This window comes from Poecilia formosa, unplaced genomic scaffold (genome assembly GCF_000485575.1).
Source record: "Poecilia formosa unplaced genomic scaffold, Poecilia_formosa-5.1.2 Scaffold4, whole genome shotgun sequence".
NCBI classification, from domain to species: domain Eukaryota; kingdom Metazoa; phylum Chordata; class Actinopteri; order Cyprinodontiformes; family Poeciliidae; genus Poecilia; species Poecilia formosa.
Window position 1 is genome coordinate 6,410,545 of NW_006799943.1, and position 21,370 is coordinate 6,431,914.

The 21,370-nt window shown below is 42.2% G+C and overlaps 1 protein-coding gene across 13 annotated transcripts in view; it reads right to left on the reverse strand.

Moving 5' to 3' along the window:
* LOC103144564 (shisa family member 6) overlaps window positions 1-21,148 on the reverse strand; it is a 90,581-nt gene extending 69,433 nt beyond the window's left edge. For 3 of the 13 annotated variants that reach the window (XM_016676345.1, XM_007561630.2, XM_016676334.1), the window contains exons 1-4: window positions 20,873-21,147; window positions 19,542-20,499; window positions 18,192-18,352; window positions 5,390-5,497 (exon numbers count right to left, since the gene is read on the reverse strand). In XM_016676345.1, the coding sequence (XP_016531831.1) occupies window positions 5,390-5,497; window positions 18,192-18,352; window positions 19,542-20,059 (787 nt within the window). In that variant the 5' untranslated portion in view covers window positions 20,060-20,499; window positions 20,873-21,147. Of the gene's footprint in view, window positions 1-5,389; window positions 5,498-18,191; window positions 18,353-19,541; window positions 20,500-20,872 lie in introns of all 13 variants that reach the window. The other 10 variants (XM_016676360.1, XM_007561645.2, XM_007561638.2 and 7 more) reach the window with 4 other exon arrangements.
* Between the last annotated feature and the right edge of the window lie 222 nt (window positions 21,149-21,370).

Consider the following 21,370-nt stretch of genomic DNA (forward strand, 5'->3'; position numbering starts at 1 on the left):
GTTCTCTGATTACGAACAATTTGTGTTATTCTGTAACGTTAAAGCCCAGTACTAAATATGGGTTTGTGGCTGTAATGTGTAAAAAGCCAAGAAGGAGTTTGCCCTCAACGTGACTGGATATAAACTGGACCTGTGTGCCTTGTAAAGCGTGTCGCAATGACATTTGTTGCGAATTGGTGCTAAATAAATGATCTGCATTTAATTGTAATACTTTAACAAGCCACTATAAATCCTAAGACTTCTCGGGCCATGCTGCAATAAACAGCCTTACCCTCGTTAACGTAATTGTTCAGGAAACGGCAGGTGCTCTGCTTATTATGATTGCATACAGAGTCACAGATTAGGGAATGAAAAAGCACTGAAATAAATACGTCAAAGCAACCTTTTAAACAACAATCAACATTAAATTGGAACATTGTTTATTTCATAAATCCACTTTGTTGTTGTCCACAACTCACAATCACTTAATTTATTTTTTTTCTGATAGTAAACGATGTGGTTAGAAGTAAGTCTTTGTGAAAAGTTTCCAAACCTTCAGTGACAAAGAACGATCCACAGAGAAAAACAGAATAAAATCTAAAGAATGGAAATCAGTTAAATGACATAAATACAACGGTTCTTCATATTTTACTCCAGGTACTTATTTCAAAAATCCAAGACATGCAAGTTTTATTGGAAACTCTTAACTTCCCTAAAAATGGATTTCATGTAAGCATTAGTCTCTGTCTGTGTTGGTCCATTTGTTGATTAGATTTCTGTTATAGAAAAAAACAACCTTAAACATTATTTCATAATAGAACAGGTATTTCTTGTCACTTCTTTCATTCTTTGTGAATGACCAGTGTTCGAAATTTTTAATTAAAACATTATATTTAGAAAATTCTGTTTCCTTCCTTTAATCCACAATTGCCAATTCTTTAGCTGCTCACCTGCTGTACTAAATCATTTAATCACACCTCTGACCATGTCTACGTTACAAATTAGTTGCACACATATGTTTCATTTAAGAAATGGCTTGTTTGCTTGTAATAATTATCCTTATTTAACTATCATTAGGAATATCTGTGTTTTGCTATTCATTCTGATTTCCAACATAAATGGAACATGACAGAAGACAGAGACCATGGCTAACAGAGAAAAATGTCTCTTCTTATTACAATTTGCATACATAAGAGTAAAAAAATACTTTTATTGTAAAGGATTGGAATCATTTTTCTAAATTATTTTGAATCCATCAGGTCTGCTAACACAATTAATGCCTTGCAAACACAACACAAACACCCCTTACAGGATTTCACACTTTGTCATGTTGCATTAAAGTATTTTATTGTGCTGTTCTAACACCTTAACACGCTTCAAACTAGACTAGTCCACAGTAGCTTCAATTTATTTAGTAATTATAAAACATTCTATTGGTAAATTGGCAAAAATATAACAACCCATTTCAATTACATGCAAAAAAATTATATCAGACTGAAAGATGGAAACCTGCCTAATGAAGACCTGAAACCAAAACCAGCAAAGGTGAGGGGAGGGGGAGAGGGAAAAAACTTTTTGAGAAAATATGGAAAACCAATTATGCGAGTTCCCCCTGGAGCCTGCAGCTGATCTTATTTAGCGCGTAGCTGTGATGTACTCTGCCGCACAGATGTGAAGCATCCAGCTGCTCCGACGCTCGCCGACACCCCCTGAACTCTCCTGCCGCTCCCGCCCCGCTCCCCAAAGGGAACGGCTTTGCAATGTACAGACAAAACTTGTCGTAATTAACAATCAAACACACCTACTGCGTGTATAATTAGGCACGATAACAGACGGCGAGCTTGTCTACGCCAGAGGACCACAATCATGACTCCTGAACCTCGTTCAGTCATTGTAAGATAAAGTTGTTTTTTTTTAAAAAAGATCCAGTGAAAAATACAAACATCTGTTACTGGATTTATTTTCCCACCGACAGCCCTGAGTCTGTGCTTGTGTATTCTCTCTCTTTTTTTTCCCCCCTCTCCTGCCTTGTTGTCTTTAGCCAAATTAAACTAAGCTGAGCAAACCTCATCAAAAAATAATGAAACTCTGTATGATTGTAATTCAGACGGAGTGTTTACACGCTGCGAACCTTAATGTGACTCATCAGAGTTCACATCAGCCGCACACAAGGCTTTAACGACGGACAAATTTGAGATAATTCCAAAAAAAACGGAGCAAGACGAAACATTAGCAGGTTCATGGAAGAATTTCCAAATCATTATGCAGCGAGTGAAATAATTACTTTTTACAAGTAAATCTATTTCTGTTAAGGCTGTTTTACATCAAATCCACACCAAAAGGTGGCAACAAATCAAGTGATCCTGACATTCAGAGAATAAAGTTCATAACTTAATCTTTTTTTGGGGTGGGGGGAGGTTTAAGTGGAATGACATTGGGAATAGGTGTTATATGAAGCTAAAGAAACTTAAAAAAAATGGAAACCCAAGAAAAACTATCAGCATAAAAGAAAAATCCTGCTTCTTTTCAGTAGCAGCTGATTTACTCCCAACAATTGGCCTATTTAAAGGTTTATCGCCTTTAAATAGACCAACAAAGTCAAACAAAGCCATTGACCCAAAACATTCTGATGCCACTCATTACAGAAACATTTGTAAACTTCCAAATACTCAAATGAGGACTGGTTGGGCTCATAATAAAAAAAAATTAATTAATTAATTTATCATAAACCAGACACAACCATGTCCTCTTCACAAAATTACTGACAAAGGAGCCAAAAGAATAATCAAAATATTTGTTTGTTTTTTTTATTAAACCAATGCTGCGCAAGACTCCACCAGTGAAGAAAAAGCATATTTTGGCTTATTTAAAGTTGACTTTGAAACACAAGGATAAGCCAGTGAAATACTGGGAAAATACGGTTCAATTGAGTTAAAACAGACTAACTTTTTGGATGTTCTTTCAAGTAGAAGTAGATTTGGATCTGCACATCAACTAATACTAATATGGAAATTTGGAGGTGGTTTCATTATGGTGTAGGAATGTCTTTCATTTTATGGTACACCAGCAGTCTTCCCATAACACAAGAAATAGCTTAATTGAGAAAAACAACAAAATATTCTAAATGAGAATGTGAAAATACACCAGGAAATGATTCCAAACACAGCCATAAAAACTCTCTTTTGGTTTCAGAGATAGAAAGAAAATCTGCCAGAAGAGCCCAGTCAGCCACTCGGCTTGAATTGAAGTGAAAATCTAGAGAAAGAAGTGAAAAACAGAGCGAGCCAAGAGCATTTAAGATTTTTATGGGGAAAAAAATCCACCTGAGAAATCCATGTGACAGTTTCTCCATACAGAACATGTTGTGAAATTGCGTTAAAAATGCAATTCTACAACGTGTAACCTGTGTAATCCCGCTTTGCTTCATACAACTTAGGTTATTAAGTAATTTTCCCACAAATATTTGGTTAATTACCAACATCTGGTGCCTCATTCAAAGTATATTTACTTAGAAAAACATTCATTTGCTCAATACTTGTTTCCCCTGCTGTGTGTTGGCTGCCTCGACAATGCAGCAGGAGGACAGCACAGCAACACATTTGTGGATATAGAAGAAACCAATCTGCATTTGTAGATGAGAAAAGAAGCGGCTTGCGGGAGAGACGGAGAGCGGGGGTGGCATTAGCAGAAACTGCTCGTTTCGTTCTGTTGCCCCCGGAGTTATTGTACAGTGGTGAAGATGCTGAAGATAATTCCGAGAGGCAACAATATCCAAGCGAAATTTCATAACAGAGCTTCATTGATTTTAAGGATTCAGTCTGCAGTAACACCTGCCTCCGGGCGCCGCGCAGCCAAACAGAGATGCTGCCAAAAAAGAGAAAACTGTTTAAAGATTCCATGTGCTTTACTTATTTCTCTTTTCTGTTCTGTTTTCCTTTTTTTCTTTTTAAAGGAGGAGGGGAGGGTGTTTTAGCATCAGCACGCCATCCCAATCTCACAATCTGTCATTTGTTTTTGCCCAACAGTAGTCAGAAGCAAGCCGCTGCGAGGAAAAGCACAGAATTACTGCAGAATTACCAGCACAGATGCTGAAAGCTAAAGCACACCCCATACTGTCACAGGGGGTTCACTGCCAGCCGTGTGGGAGGCCCGCTATTGTCATGTTTGCACAAAAGCGAAAATCTATTTAAACAAATTAGGGACTGTAAAATTCGCAAGATTCATAAAACCCTAATAACTTTTTCCCACATTACTCATCTCTTGTAGAGAAATTGGGAGGGGACCATTGTGGGAGAAGGGGGTTTCAACGTCTGATTTTTTTTTCCCAAATCTAGTGGCATGAGATTGTGAAACAGATCAAAACCTGGAGGATTTAGTATGCATGTCTGTGTGTGTGAGTGTATAAGTATGTATATAATACGGATATTTTAAGGTTTTTGAAGGTACAGGATTTAACTTCTGAATTACATCTCTGTTCAGTTGATGGCGGTAATACATCAAGTATGTAAACTGCCAGTAAACGCCATAGAAGAAGAAGAAGTCATCAAAATAAAAACACGAAGTTTGCTCGTAAAGCGCGTTAAGGACATGGGGGAAACTTCTCCCCCCACCAACACCCCAGGCAATTCAACGTAGTTGAAGACAAAACCCGCGACGCGTGGCGGCCAAAACAAGGCGTGAAATCAAACCAAGCGGATACCACAGCTACAGCAGGTCAGGACGACGAACCGGAAACCAGCAAGCTCTGACGGCGATACGAAGGGAGCGGAGGAGTGATAACGACGCACACAGCAGCGGAAGTCAAATTATATTTAAACCATGTAGACTTGTCACTAGAGCAATTATTTACAATGCAGCAGAACAAGCGTTCAATTAAATATTCAAAAAGATGTTATCAGGTGAAAGGGGGGTTGCGTGCTCCCATGAACTGCATCTGGTATAGCGGAACAAAAAATAAATAAATAAAAATTAAACGGAATAAATCACAACGTCTTAGCTGCATACTAATTAGTGTTTTACCCATGGGAAAACTTTGCCCCCTGCAAAACCCCCAACTAATGGCATGTGGTCATGACTGTGTATGAGTTGGAAGTCACCTTCTCCGCCCCTGCGTCACCCACCAGTGGAGGCTGGCACACGCGCGAGCTTGTACTTAATTGCAAAAATGCAGAGGCAGGAGTCCATGTGAATTACCCGGGGAGGGAAATTGAATCTGAAAACATTTCACCTTCATCGAGTGTCTTGTTGTTGATCACCAGTGTTGCAAGTGGAACATTAGAGGGTGGGAATTAGCATTCAGCTGTGTGTATGCAGCGGGGTGTATGCAGCGCGGCGTGTCGATATGGATGAGAGAGGAGGCCGCCTGCGTGAGGAAAAGAGAAGGAAATGCGGAGAAAAGGTGGCGCTCTACCTTTCTGGTGGCCTCGACCGAGCGTCACGAAGCCAGAGGAGATGAAGTTGTGAAGGTCGCCGCCGCCGCCGCCGCTGCTCCGGATGCTCTCTTTCCCGTAGTGGAGACCTGGTGGCGCGAGCACCACATTAGCACGTTGGTTCATTCAGGTGGACACAGCACACGCAGACACATGAATGCAGACAGAGAGAAAAAAGGTTTTGTTAGTATTCTGACTATTAAATTTGGATTTTTAATTGAGCTAGAGCAGTGCTTTGCTTGTTTTTGTTGTTTCTTCCAAGGTCATAATCAAACTCAGAAGGGTTAGCAAAGCATTGAAACCCAGGCTCCAGATGAGTTTAACAGAGGGGGGCAAAATTAATATACATAGCAATAATAATATTACTCAAGTTAAAGAAAAAGGTACAGTGTAGTAAAACTACTCTTAAAAGTACCTTTCAAAAAAAGTTACTCAAATGAATGTAACATGAACATAGACAACAACACCAGTAGCATGTAGGCTACTTGTGAACAACCTTAAGGAGCTGTATTGGTATTAGCTAATTAGTCATCATTTAGCTAACATTACCTGCATCCAACAGCTTTACTCAACTCAGTCGGTTATTTGCGGGGTGGGGGAGCTATGCCAAGTTTTTGCGTTTTGCTGGTTTGCTGCCATGATTCTAACACACCTGCACAGTTCAGCCTTCATGCTGCACAGATGTAAACCCAGCGCAAGCGCCTTAGCGCTCATGTTGCGTTTAAGGGTGGCTCGGAAAAACAGGTTACGACGTCCCAAAACAGTCCCAAAACAGTTTCCAGTCCGGGGGGCAATGTGGGCCGTTGTAGTGTGATGTATGTGTGACATCTGATTTTTGGCATTCCTTCCATTCATCCATGGGGTCTACACACAGGGAGCAACAAACGAAAGCTAAAGGGGTGAGTCCAACGGGCCCATGTGTCAACGTCTACATACAAGCTTGAAATTTTACATGTTCGAATTTTGCCAGTTGCTTGGCAGCAATTGTCCTCATCGTACACGTACCATAGAAAATGGACGGAGAGTGAGCGACTTCACTCCCCGTGTGTCAAGCCCATTAGGCTGGAAGGCTTTGAAAATGCCTCCAAATGTTTCAGGGTCGGCCTTCTGAGAGGGACATACAAAGAAAACGTCCAAATGGATTCCTTAGCCAGGCATACATCCACCTCTGCTGACCTCTTTTGGTCACGGATTGGCAACAATACTCAGGCTCTCCCCAAAGCCCTTCTGCTTAAAAAGGGTAGTTTCATTTTAGTAATTTGTATTGCGGGTATCATTCTGTAGGTTGACTTGAATAAGGTTGTATTTTTTTGTCTTAGGTCTTTCTTTATTCCAACAGATGGAAGCCGAATACATCCTAAAGTTCATGCTCCATCCAGCCGTGTCTCATCAATAAGACACTAAGGACCTTAAAGTCAGCCAGAAACCTTTCACTAATTCGAAGGTGACATTTTTCTAGTTTTGAACCATCAGGCTTAGAGCAGAATGCTCTCTCGTAATTTGGCTTCCTGAACGCACATTAACACAGGTCATTAACATGATATATATATACATATATGCACATGACACAAGTGGGCACACCAATGTCACCTCTGCTTATGTACAGCTAATTGCACTTCCTAACAAGTAACAAATTACACAGGAAAACATTTTTATCACGTACAGCCACAGGATTGGCCATTGGTGCGAGTGTTTTAAATACCTCCCAATCGGATACGAAGGGGGTTTTCATGATTGCTTGAAACACATTGAGAGTTTTGCTGGTGACCAGAAATGGCCAATCAAAGCTCAGATTGCTTACTAATTAGTAAACCGAGCCTATTTTCAGGGTAAAAGCTGCTGTTGGAATAAGTAAACGAAAGTTGACGATTTTTCGGTAACTATGTCTCCAGTGGAGTCGTGCCAGTTCAACCAGCCTCCACCAAAGCTGTTACAACAGAACCAGACTTTGATGGGTCGCTGGTCATTTCACTCCATCTCCATTTTGTACTTTTGCAGTTTTGTACCCAAAATGGAGCAGAGCATCAAAGGATATAAATCTGTACCAGCCTTGGGGACATTTTATTGAATTGCTGAAGCAGCGAACTGATCCAGAACTAACTTCAGCAGACACCGGCAAGGCTGAATGCTTTTACAAAAAAGTTGCTTTGTTTTGTTTTTTGTTTTTTTTGTTTTTTATCATTTCTTCTCAGCTTTCAAACTTTGTTTGTTACAGAAACTAAAAATTAAAAGTGGTGGAAATCGTTAAGTGAATGTATTGGGATGAATTTTCTACAGAATACGAGCAGAAATCAATGTTTACGACTCCTGACTAATGTGAGGCGCTTAAGAAGCTACTCCGAATTATTTTCTTTGTTTTAAAGAAATAAATCTCTGCTTTACTGCAACTGTTCTCAATGAACAAGGGTGGGAAGTTGCCTCAGCTACTAATTTAATAAATTAATGACCACTAATGACAGGAGGGGTCTAAAGAGAAGTTACCTAAAGACAAATAAGTAGCAAATCCCAGCTTCTTGAAAATCAGAAATCCAAAACAAATCCACTATAAGTACATCTCTGAACAGCATAGCTACCCTTTTAATATAGACCAGGATTCTGAAACATCACATCCCCACCACTGAAAGCAATTATTATACAATCTTATGTTTGAGGAGCTTAACAAAGCAGATATGTTTAGCAGTTCAAGTTTTGCCGGTGACCTGTTAAAATTGTCAAATATTTGGCTATTTTAACTCTCTTACCCAGATATCAAGAAGACAATTTCTGCATGGTGTCATTTCTGTTAGACACAAATAAAGGAGGAACGGCTGATCTGTGAACCGTACAGACAAACACTCTGGAACGTTTGAGAGAGGAAAAGAAAGAAAGGTGGGGAAAAAAAGGTCTGAAAAGCAATATATTTCCACCGCCCACATACCGATGCACTTTGAACTCAATCACACCTCTCAGCACATTGCTTTTATGGCTGCAGATAGAGTATCTGCTGGGGTTATTTTTCCCATTCAATCATACAAGCAATTTTGTGTCTGACACAAACACATGCCATTGTTGTTTCCCTCCGTCACCTTTGTCACTGATAGGCCGCCCCGCAACCAAATGCGACAACCCCTTCCATCTGAAAGACCCCCTCAAGAGCCGTCATCCCGCTCGTTTCGCCAACCCGCTCCCATCTCCAGCTCATTAAGCCGACGTTTGTCGCGAAGGGTCCGCAGGGCAATGGCCGCGCATTATGAATTTATCGTCCCTGATACAAAGGAAATGGTGACTTCGTATACGCCTGGCACACTGTGGCTAGGAGGGGCTGAGAATCCACAAGGTAATCATTCTTTAATCAGCCATTACTGGACACTTACACTTTCTGAATTACCTCCAGGAGAGGATGAATTTGAATATTTAGATAATTGCATCTTGAATGGAGCAGAGTGCGATGCTGCGTTGCTGAGACGAGGGAGGGTGTGCGAATTCAAAGTCAGCCAACCCGTACTAGAGCCAGGCAGAGGGAATCTTAATTATTCAGTATATCCTAAAACAATCTAAAACAGTCTCCATCTATGTACCTTTTTGTTTTATATGCTGAGACATTTTGAGATTTGTTTAATGCCATTTTGGCAAAGTACCAAAATGCCACTTTTTGGTGCCATTAACACAAGCCCTCTTGTGTTAATACTGGCGAATTGCAGGAGTCCCGATTTCATTGTAGGTCATAATTAACCGTACACTACAAAGAGATGCTGATGAATCTCTGCCTTCACACCTGAATCCCACCTCTGATGAACATGTATACACTTTGCGGGGCCAAAGGTCCATCTGCATAATAAGGGGTAATAATGAGACGAAGGCCAGGAGACAATTAGCTTGGGTCTCTGAGACGCTGAGGTTTAACACAGGTGCACTCTGGGAGAAGCCTCAATTAAATATGTTGATGCAGTCAGCACGGAAACGTTATTTATAATACTGGGTTGAAGCTCATCCGGCCAATCAGGAGCCGGAGAGGTCACAGTCAGCACAGCAGAGATGTTATGGCAGGATTAATTGGCGGGAAGGAGAAAGAGGTGTGGGGGGCAAAATGAGTTTGTGCACGTGTGTGTGTGTGTGTGTGTGTGTGTGTGTGCGTGCACGTGTTTGGGTGTGAGTGTGCACGTGTTTGNTGTGTGTGTGTGTGTGTGTGTGTGTGTGTGTGTGTGTGTGCACGTGTTTGGGTGTGAGTGTGCACGTGTTTGGGTGTGTGGCTGGGACAGGACAACTCACTGAATATAATGCTAAAAGAACCTTTTGGCAAACAATGACACTAATTATTGTCTGTACATATACTGTCTGGGTAAATAAAGGGAGCTGGAGTGCCTTGCAAAGCTGTTTAACTTTTTCCAAATGTTGTTCTGCTGTGACCACAAACTTAAATATGTTGTATTGGGTTTTTATTTGGACCAATCAACACAGAGTAGCACAGAATTTCAAAATGGAAGGGAAATTGTGCATGGTTCTTTTTCTTTTTGTACAAATAAGAATGTGAAAAGTGAGGCATGCAGCCTCACGTTTCACATTAGCATCTACCCCTAAATAACCCCTAAATAAAGGGGTTATAACTGCAACTGATCTCATAAGTCACTTTAGTAGTGGATAATCAAAATAATATAAGCAATGTGGGGGACACAGCACACATGTGGAAGACTGCGCTGGCAAGATGAAACATGCAAAATGCTACTTGTGCAGGACAATAGTCACTGAACCATTTAACAAGAATGTTTTTTTCAGTAGCAATATGGAAATTGTAGGGTATATTCAGCAAGCCAATGACCTCAGACGTCCAGCTAGTGCCATAAAATAATTCTTCAGTTCAGTGTTTCTCTCTTAAGCAATTTAGAAAATGTTAAGTCTACCAAGCACCACCATCTTTGCATACTTTTTAAAATAAGATCGACACATTGTTAAGTGGGCTCTTACCTATGGAACGGCTGGTTTTATTGTCAATTCTATTTTTTACATGGAAGTTGAAGTTTCCCATTTTAGATTAGAAAACTTTACATAATGTTTCCCATGAATTTGGAACATAATGTAGGAAATCTGTTGAGTTCTCACTAAAAACTTGATCTCAACATCCAATATGGCTTCTTTGGACTTAAGGCCTAGTGAGAACTACTGGGATCTCTGTTGAAAATGCTGCTATTGTGTTTCAATGGGAGCAGTCAGTCTGGTCACTGAGTATACATGAAAGCAGACCTCAGTGGTTTACTAATAATCAACAGTGAAGTCAGGTCTGATGTCAGTCCCATACTTTAATCTCTCTTGAGATTAAAGCAAAGATAAATGTGCTTGAACCTTTCATCTCGTTAGCTGCAGATCAAACTTGAAATCTTTATAAATAATCCCTATAAAACTTTATTGTAAATACCACCAAAGATATAACACCAAAGTATTTCTCGCAATACTTGCACCACCAGGGTCTAGACGTAAAAAACCTGTAGACATACCCCAGAAACTTGCAGATGTTATCGCCCTATTTTTATTAGCAAAAATGATTCACACCTTAGATCTTTTTTCTTCCACTTCACTGTTATTGACTATTTTGTGTTGCTCTACTAGTTTAAAAATTCCAACACTGCAAAAGCACAAAATCTAGTATTTTTGGTCTAGTTTCAAGTACACTTGAAACAAGAAGAAACTAGCTTATAAGTAACGTTTCAGTAAGAATCATGAGCTTGTTTTAAGTCAATAATTCCTTAATATTGGTAAAAAAAAAAAAAGTACTAGTTTCACCAGTAGATTGTTTCACTCATAATAAGAGAAAAATCTCTTGCCTCACTGACAGATAATTTCACCAATAACTACTAATTTTTCATCAGTATTAAGGAATTATTGACTTAAAACAGTCCCTTATATCTTATTTCAAGTGTGCTACGATATTTGCCCTCGAAATTAGACCAAAAAATACTTAGCAAGTTTTAGCAGTGAATAAAACACATATAAATGTGTGGCCGCATGCAGTAGCATTTGAGGACTGTGAATACTTTCTCATGGTGCTATAGGCACTGTGGCGCTTTAAAAATATCTGAAGGTCATGTCAAAGCAGCTTAAACTGCTGGAATGATTACTCGATCATGAGGACCTCTCATGGTCCACCACTGCTGACCTTTAAGCTCCAAAGTTTGCCCATCTCAAACGAAATTAGCCGATTGCCCAAAACCCCCCCCGGCGTTCCCCACGCTGGAGGCGCTGAGGCAGATACAGACAGCTGCTGACGGCTTCTCAGCCGCCATGGGGGCAAGTGCTCTAAGATGGTGATTCTGCTTACTCTCATAGCTGTGATGCCGGGAACATAGCCTCATAACTCATAATCCAATTTGCTTTCTTTTTTTTTTTTCTTTTTTTTTTGCGGAACTGCTCTACGGGAGTGATTGTTTTCTTCTCTTTTTTTTTCCCCCGCCGTTGAACAAAGCGAGACGGAGGAGAACAGCAACTCTCCGCACTACCTGGAAACTATATTTCATCATTCTGCGCATTAGGAAAATGTCAGAGAGGAAACCAAGCAACACATTTTGTATTTTTCTGCTTTTTTTCTTTCTTTTTTTTTTTAAGACAAAAAAGAAAGAGCAGATCTGTGTCTCCGGTGTGCGGCAGATAAATCAACTTCATCTGAGGAAAGCCGTGAGCCAAACTGCATTACTCAGTGAGCGGTTATTGTTTACTTTAACCAAAGGCGAACCACTGTTAAGTTATCTGCTCCTCCCCTCTCAAGGACTGCGACTTGTTGTGGCTGCAGGGCGCTCTGTGTTTACACCCCGGCCTAAAAGAGAATCTGAGCCCGACAATAATGCAGAGGGGATTCAAATAAAAATAGCTGCACTTTGCGCTGGTATCATATTATGCTGTCTGCACTATTTTTATTTATTTTTTGCTATGGGCCCCAATTTTTTTTCTCTCTTTAAACCCGAATATATAGCCCTGAAAAAGCAAGAAAGTTTGTCATGCACCAAGGGTGCCATGTCACATAAGGCCTGTGAAGGTGGAAAAAAGAAATCAGCTTGTATTTTTAGAGTCTCCAAGAAAAAAGAAGTTCCAAAACGACAAGAAAGGAATAAAAAAAAATACTTTGGCAAGGATGTGATTACTGCTGAGAGCGACAGAGCATCTTCACATGCCGCGGATCAAAGGAAAAATGGATGTTATGCCCGCTCCAAACTGAAGCTGATAGGATCCTCCTGGGCCCTTTAGCCACTTGCTTTATGAGGTCTCTCTACCTGATTTAAAAGCGTCTCGAAAAAGCCTCTGGATGTGAAGTGCCAAACTCATCAGCGATGACTCCATCTGAGGACCCTCTTCTTAAGAGGCCCGCCTCCTCCGTGTGTGCCAAATGCCCATTTAAACGCGCATGAATATGCATTCTCTTTCAAGAGCGGGTGTGTACAGTGGGGCTCCCGATTATTATGCGCACATCAAGCATGCTCTCGCCTGCGCTGCCACTGCCTTTCATGTCCAAGTGCCATCAGGACCGCCTGTTCCTCCTGACGTGAGGGTTGGGAAGGGTTTGGCCTGGCTAGCTTTAGCAAGCAGGCAGAATTCTCCCGGGCCAAGCAAAGCCACGGATAGACGAATCGAGCAATGCCTGACCTTTGCTGACAATAAGTACAAGCAAGGTTGAACAAAAGGCAGCCTGCCACGTGCAGCTCCATGTCAGCCTTGTCTCGCTCCAAGGCCGCCTGGCGAACATTAGGCGGAGAGTGATGTGGCGACGGAATGGACTGAGACACTTAGTGAATGAATGCAGACTGCAGTCATAATAGAGAAATGTAAAAAAAGTCCCCCATGTACCCACTGGATGGATATGAATAGGAATCCTTTATTTAGCTGCCACTATGCCAAGTGGATGCTGTCCTGTGGCACAAGTGGACTCTAAAAAGTACACGGTGTATTGGGTGAAAGAACACAGGTTGAGCTTCGCCATAACTAGCAAAAGTAAAAAAAAAAAAAGTACAGATTTCAGCATCATCTTTAAAAAAAAAGTATAGGCGAAAAAAAAAGTATAGGCGCGGTGATGGTGAAGTGGTAAAACATGCGATCCACATACAGTCTTAGTCTTCGATGCGGTCGTCACAGGTTCTAGCTCCGTCCCTTAACCTCTGCCGCATGACTTGCTTCTCTCTCACAATCCACCACTACAGCTGTAGCAATATCTTTAAATATATGTATTCAAAACCATTATCAGATTTTATTTTTGTTCCTTTTTGGTTTGGCACCATTGTGCCGTCTGTGGGTCTATTTACACCGTCCTCTGAGATCGAGATCCATTCATAAAAACCAATCACATGGTGCGGTTTGGCTTTCTAGACGTTACAGCCTTTAGAGTCCTCAAACCCTAAATCCTTCTTAATCTGGATACTGCAACTTTTTTCCAAATGTGAAAGTAAAATATGAGACGGATTAAGGCAAGAAGTACACTCTAAAAAAAATTACTTGTTGGTTATGTTCCAACATCCAAGTACCCTAAGGAATTTGGATGCACTGTGATACACATGCTAGTCAGCTATGGATCTGGAAAGGATTCAAGTTGTGAAGAGCCTGCATGACCAAAAGGGCACCATGCAAAGAAGTGGTGCCATCACAAGTCAAAATATTACGCTATGAGGCAATTCCTGGGATTTCTTACTGTCAGGCGGTTAAATAAAGGTCATCAAACACACAGGATGCCTTGTAGAGTAGACAGCAATACCAGCACTATTAAACCATGAGTTTAATAGGGGTTATACTGTGGGCTTGCTAAGTCCAAGTGGTCGTATTATGTATGATTATGTGAGTAGTACTCTTTATGACATGGCACAGAATGATGTAGTATTTATGGGTGTAACCACTGTCACCAAAATACAGCAAGTCTGTAATCTGCTACTTCGCTTGAATCAAACTCCTTAGCTGTCTCCTTCAGCAAAGATTCAAGAGATTTAAGTGATTCTTTAATTAATTTTGTCAGTCCAGTGTAAAAAAAAATACAAGTCACTAAGTTCAAAGGTTATCTATACACAGGTTATGACTAGTGTTTAAAGCTCTTTTACTGTTTGAATGTATTCTTCACAACTGGAGTTATTTCGGATCTAAACAAGGTGCAAAAATATGTCAAAGTTTCAAAGATTTTCTTTGTCACAGCACTGCTGTGAGAGTGAGCCCATTCCTGTGGTTTAATAAGGATATCCAGATCCAATCCTATAAGCATTGGCTCAGGTCTCCAATCACCATGTTTTTAGTGATTAGCGCCTGGAGTCCCTCGTGAAACTTAGTTTCGGATATCTGTTAAAGAACTGCTGTCTGTGATTATGTCAGTCGCTCCCTCAGCAACACAAGAAGAGTTTAGAGTTTTTTCTGTCGACTGCTGCACTTTGTTTGTGTGTGACCTGCTACCCCCACCCCACCCACCACCACCACACACACACCGAGCTCAGATGTGCTCAAGACAGCTCCCATTGTTGGGGGGAGTCACTGGTCACTCACTTTGACAACATACAGGAAACGAAAAGTTTCTAACCTAGGAGAGTACATTTCTCTAAACCCCTCTATCCTTCCTGTTTTTAACAACGCGTTGGATGGTTCTTAGCCCAATATCAGTAGCTTCTACTATCTCCTTAGATGTTTTTTTTCTGCTTAATGCTAATGACATGACCCTTCTTAAAGATTAACATCTGTTCCTTGACCACAGGATTTGTCTTTCCACATGGTTGTTTAAGAAATGATAAGTTACTCGTTGCATCAGCTGGGGTTAAATAATGTCTTGCCAGCTGACAGTACCTACCCAGTAGGAAGCTCATGCCTGTTTTTTCAAGTAAATTCAGATGACAACTTTTTCTTTGGCCAGGCAATGTACAGCTACACTTTAGTAAGCTGCCTCAGATGTAATCATCTTCAGAAGTGACCAGACTTAGATTTTAACACAAAGTCACATAAATCCATATCACCAGCTGGAAGACTACAGTGTCCAGGCTGTCCAGAAATGAAGCAAAGCGACACTGAAATGAACTATAAAGCTATCAACTTTTCATCCGGTCCATAAATTTCAAGACATTTAATTTTTCAGAAGTATCAGGCTGTGACTCGGGATCAGAACGTGGCTATTGTTAAAGGACAAAATGAAACACTGATCAGGACATTCCTATTTTAAAGTCCTTTCACTGAGATGCCAGAAAAAGAGTCAAAGGAACCAGAGTTTTCCCAGGCTGTATGGTTTTCCTCCCCTACACTAGTTCCTGCAAACTCCCAGCTTACAGAAAAAATAAATAAATAAATAACCAATATCAGCTGTTTGGAAGTATTTCCACTTACAAAAACGAGAGCGTTTCTCTCTTTTGTTGTTTTAGCCTCAATAGGAGTAATTGTTTTCTCTTTTCTATAAAAACAACTGAATGATGTCATGCGTTTCACTTCTAGGTCTCTGTGTGAACACCATGTTGTCATTAATCAAGTAGCTCATGCCTTCTCTTAACTCAACACACTGAAGTTACGTAGGTTTGGAAATACCTTCTTCAGGCTCAGAATACTCCATCTTTATCTCCACCAAACTCCAGCTTCCATCCAGCAGGTCAAAACACACAGACTTGCTCTTTTGCTTCATTATTAACTGCAGTTTCTCCAGTGCAGAAGTGAATCTCACTTTACATCTGAAATTAATGAGCTAAAAATAATGCTCTGTTGGCACATTGGAGTTTTATGTCCAACTTATCTGACTTTTGATTGGCTATGTTCAGTTTTATTGCACCGGGAAAACAGAAACGTCATTACCTGGATCATCAATCGCAATATCACTAAAAAAAAAAAAAAAAACATCAAAGAAAAGTTGCCAACATAAGCAACAGTTCCTACCATTAGCTTCAACAAAGAAGCACTATGGGGAGGAGTGCCAACGAGTGCCGGGTTCAGGGAGCAGCTTATATATTCACCCAAATATGCAATTTGTTTAGTTTTCCAATGCCTTACTTCCAAGTTCAATCGGTTGGGATGGGATGCCACAGAAAAACAGAGGATCAGGGATGCCACAGAAAAACAGAGGATCAGAGTTGCAAACCGTCTTCAAAACTACAAACTGAAGCCAGCACTGATGTCAGAAAAGTCAGTATCTCAGGGGAACTGTGCAAAACAGTAGCTCCATTACAAAATGTGCACAAAGCTTTGACGATATTCTTCGACTAATGAATATAAATAAGAAACACAATTAAAATTCCATGTGAATAAGTTTAATGCAATAAGTCGTTAATAAACATGAGGTGCCATCATCCTTCTACGACTTCCTGTCTTGTTCTTTGTCATTTTCGCCAGTAGTAACATCAGGCATTTGATCACATGACTCGTGTTGCTAAAAAAGTTTTTCCATTGCAGTTTTGCAAAAAACATTAATTCCGACACAGCCAAGAAAACCACCTCACCCTTGCGAAACAACTTTTCATCCAGTTATCCAGTTTTTTGTTGTTGTTTTTTTTTTTAATTAGCAGGTTCCATTAAGCAAATTTAATTTTGTAATTCCAATTTGCGAAACTTCATGGTCAGTGGAAACGCAGCTTGCAACAAAAATGATCCAACACACAAAAATTGAATCTTTTCTTTTTTGTCAGTTATCTGGATCGGATATGGGAAGGACAACGAGACGAATTTGTTCCAAATGCCAGTTAATCACTGTCAGTGTGTTTACTTTAACAGCTGCAAAATCAACCCCTCTAGTTTCTCTCATTCTGCACATTGAAGCCTCCCGCATCCCTGTTTTTCTTTCCATCTCACTGGCTGCTTTGTAATATCTCATTATTCTCCATCTGTGTGTTTGCCTCTCTTCATCTGATAACACCTGCCTCGCCTAAGAACCTGCCGCCTCCGCCGCCAATGACGCCTAGCTTCCTGGACCTTATGTGTTCTCCATACTGAGTTCTTTTTTTTTTTCGTTGGGGCTGGGGGGAGATTTAGAGGGTGGCGTTTTAGCGATTGATGCTCCCCCTCTGCTCTCTGAATTGCGAGGTTAAATCACGCCGAGCAGCCTGGCTCCGATTCACCCACTGACTGAGCGAGAGAGGTCGTCACTTCCAGCCTGTCAGAGTCTGTGAAGTCCTCACTGCCCTGCCAGCCTGTCATTATCTCCACTAAAGGGGCCGCTACTTCCCCCCCCCCTCTCTTTCTCTCTTTTCACCCCCTCTCTGCTGCTGTATCTTTCTCTCTCTCTAATCGGATGATTACAGGATGTTTCTGTCGGAAATTATACCAGCGAACAGGTGAGGAAAGTTTCTCCGAATTCTACATGAGAACAATAAGCAGGCTTCACAGTGAAAGACACAGAGTTAACTTCATACAGGTATAACACCTCAGCAGATGCGTGTGGGGAAAGCTGCGGTGCTTTCAGAGCAAAGTGAAGATGCGCAGAGAAATCGGCGGATGACCAGAATCAGGCTATTTTCTGCTTGATCAGCCAGTCGGAAACTCTGAAATGTAATCTTTTTCCAGTTAGTGAATGCATCATACACAGAGCCGCTAGGTTGCACGGAACAAAAAAAAAAAAGCTGAGTGGAGTACAGGAGAATTGGTCTGCTTTATCCTTTGTTTTTGTTTTTTTTAGCACTTCTAACCTCTGACTACATTTTGGAACATGGTGGAAATGATAGTTGTGCTAAATGCTAACATAACACACTAAAGAGTTTGAAGAAAAACCACATTATCAGTTCCAGCACATCAGTCCTCTTGCAAAAAATCGGAGATCAGAAGCTATCTTTAAGTTTCTGATCCGTGTATTTCTAACATGCGTCGCAGACGAGGGTCCAAGGGGGGGCTCACCGTGGTTGGATTTGGAGGAATGCACAGGGGTGTAGTGATTCTTCGACGAGGTTCTGATCGGCGTGTTGTCTTTTGGCGAGCCGTTCATCGCTGCAAAATTCTCACAGTCGTATTGGGATATGGGGATGGGCCCCTGTTGCATTAGAATGTCTGCAAGGGCCCTGGAGAAGGCAACACAGGAACAACAGTTACACACGAGATTAAAGGAACGAGAGGGTACAGGTGTTTGAAAACTGCTCTGATACATTTACTCTTTTCCTCTTTTCCCACGTCTGGGAACGTGACGAAAAGTTAATTTGCAAGAGGAACAAACACTGGATGCTGCGCACATCCAGACTAATTGGGTTGAATTTGGATGTTTTTCAGACGGCACCAGGTGCATATGGAGGGCTGAAGCCCTCAAGGGGGGGAAGAGGGTGGGAATCTGAGAGGGGTGGAAGGAACGGGGAGAGAAGCAATCATGATGAAAGAAAGTTGGAAAAAAATTGTTTGTTTGCTCGTTCTGGCATGGTTTCTGGAAGAGAGAGGAGGGGGAGAGGTGAAAAACAAAAAACAGAAGGAAATCTAATTACATCTGCAGAGCCACGGCTCAAAGCTTTTGTACGACAAAATGTATGAGCCATGTAACCTTTTGCTTTGAAATTAATATTTCACCCCTCCCTCTCCTTGTGCATGCCCGCACACTCATCCTCCTGTGCTTTATTGGACGTGCAGCAGTGCATGCATGTCACACACTCTTGATGGGGCCCTGTGACATTATTCACAGACTGAAGGATGCTCAGGTGCTGAATAATGCACCATTCACCATCAGCGCTGTTTCTAGGATGCGGCCGCAGTACAGGAGGAGGCGTGAAGCGACCTGTCACTATGGCAAGTGTTCATTGTGGGGGGGATTGGTGTGTCAAGATGCCCACATGAAGCCCACAGACAGAGGGCGGGGTCAGTGGGAGGGGTAGGGGGTGGTGCAGTTATGGTGTTGGAGCTAACCGCTCTGACTTATCTGCCTCACTAGCTAAAGTATCTGGGATGGAGGCAATGTGAGACACAACATGCAATATGAATGTTGGGTATTAATCTCTTCAGGATGGATGTGCACTTTCACGAAGATCTCTTTCAACTCACATGCAATTATTTCAGGCTTTTGACTCTTTTGGGGGTTTAACGCCTGCTTCAGATAACCATCACCCTTAACAGCAGATTAACTGTCATCTTCGCTTTCACGTTTCTAACGCGGCTCTCCATTAACACGTGACACCATCATCCTCCTGACTTTTGCTCTCCAGGCAGAAATGATGGTACTAAATGGTTTGCAATGTTTTCACTCACTTCCGTCCTGGATGATGGACTCACCTGTGTATGTTCATTTCCTGAGGCGGACCCGTAGCCTTGTCGTAAGCCACTTTGACCGACACCCCCACCACTATGATGAAGGCTATGACCCCTCCGGTGATGTACACCGCCGTGTTGGTGTGATCCATGCTCAGCTCGTTGATGGTCGGGATGGGCGTCGAGGTGGAGGTCGCATCCGGGACCGGCGTGATGAATTTGCAGCCCGCCTGGTTCAGCCGGTCCTTCTTGTGCTCGCAGCAGAAGCGCATGGAGCACGTCCCGCAGCAGTAGCGGTGGTACGTGTTGTTGCACTCGAACGACATGTCGAACTGGCCGCTCACGTCGTAGTAGCCCTGGCAGGTGTCGTGATCCTTGGCGGGCGCCGGCTTCGGGGTCCTCTGCGGGACGACCGTGGGCACCACCGTGGCTTTGGGGGCTTTCCTGGGAGCTTGCTTGGGCTTTTTGCCCCCCGTGGCTGCGCTCAGGACGCAGAGGGGGTCCAGGTATATGAGCAGCAGGAGAATGTGCCTTATCCCCATGGCAGCGCGAAAAAAACTCTTCAAGTTCTAGACGTGTTGGCGAAAGACACTTTTAACTCTGGTCAAGCATTAAAAAACGGGCTTCTTAATCACAGTCTTGCCCTTGTTCGCGCAGTTTCCCGTGCAATCATTGCGAGTACGGCTGGGCGCAAAGCGGTCGTCAAGGGCATTCTCTGCTTTTATTATGCAATGAACGCTCTAAAGCCCATTGCGGCGCAAGAGAGAGAGGTAGAGAAGGAGAGAAAGAAAGAGAGAGAGAGAGAGAGAGAGAAAGAGAGAGAGAGCGGTGACAACAGAACGCCCGATCCCGGCAGGGACAGGAGCTGAGGGGGAAGCCCCGGCTCCGCGCGCTCTCCTCCCCGGCTGAGCTGCGGCGCGGGTCGCTGTCCAAGGTGCTGATACCCGGAGACCCAGCCACTTCTCCTGGAGGCAAACTTAATCTGAAGGGAACACAAGTATACACCAGACGACTTCATTAGGATTTCCGTCACGTAACAAACCCCGTCGTTAATTAATAACAATGCTTTCAGCTTGAGCCCTAATAACTTAGCGTGTTTCTTTTTTTGTTTGTTTGTTTGTTTTTTTTCACGCATGCTGGTCAGCTCGGTTTTTTTCTTTCTTTCTTTTTTCTCAACTGGGTAATAACACGACACCCACACAGAGAAAATGTAATGGAAAACATTGATGATATTTCAGTTGACAGAAGAAAAACTGCGCAAAACTAAACCGGATGACATCTTTTAAGGCTTTTCGGCGATTCAAGTTCGGCTCAGCTGGTGTTTTTTCGGAGTGGGAGGATGAAAAGCGACCTACCTCTGGTTGGATCCCCGCTAGGGACTCGCTCTATGTCTGGGTCTCCGAAAGTGAGGAGCGCATCAGAGCTCCTAGCGGCTCTGTCACTCTCTCTCCCTTCTCTCCGCACTTCTTCTCTTCTCCCTCCCTCCGTCTCTTACATCACTTCGGTGCTGACGTCAGAACTCAGCCAAGTATCGGTAAATTGGACCTCCTTCCCTCCCTTCTTTTTTTCCTCCCTGCCTCCGCCGCCTCCTGTTTTATGAAAGTAAGCCCCGCTTATTGGCATTAACACGTCTAAATTAAAGGGCGGTTCGCAGGTCTGTGTTTGCAGAACACGGTGGCCTCTCTCTCTCTCTCTCTCTCTCTCTCTCTCTCTCTCTCTCTCTGTCTCTGTATCTCTCTCTCTCTCTCTCTTTCTCTACACACACACATTCCCCGTGCTTGTTTATTTGCCCACACAGTCCTCTTGGCAGCTGCATATTCCATATAATTATGGGGGATTCGATTTGTGTTTAG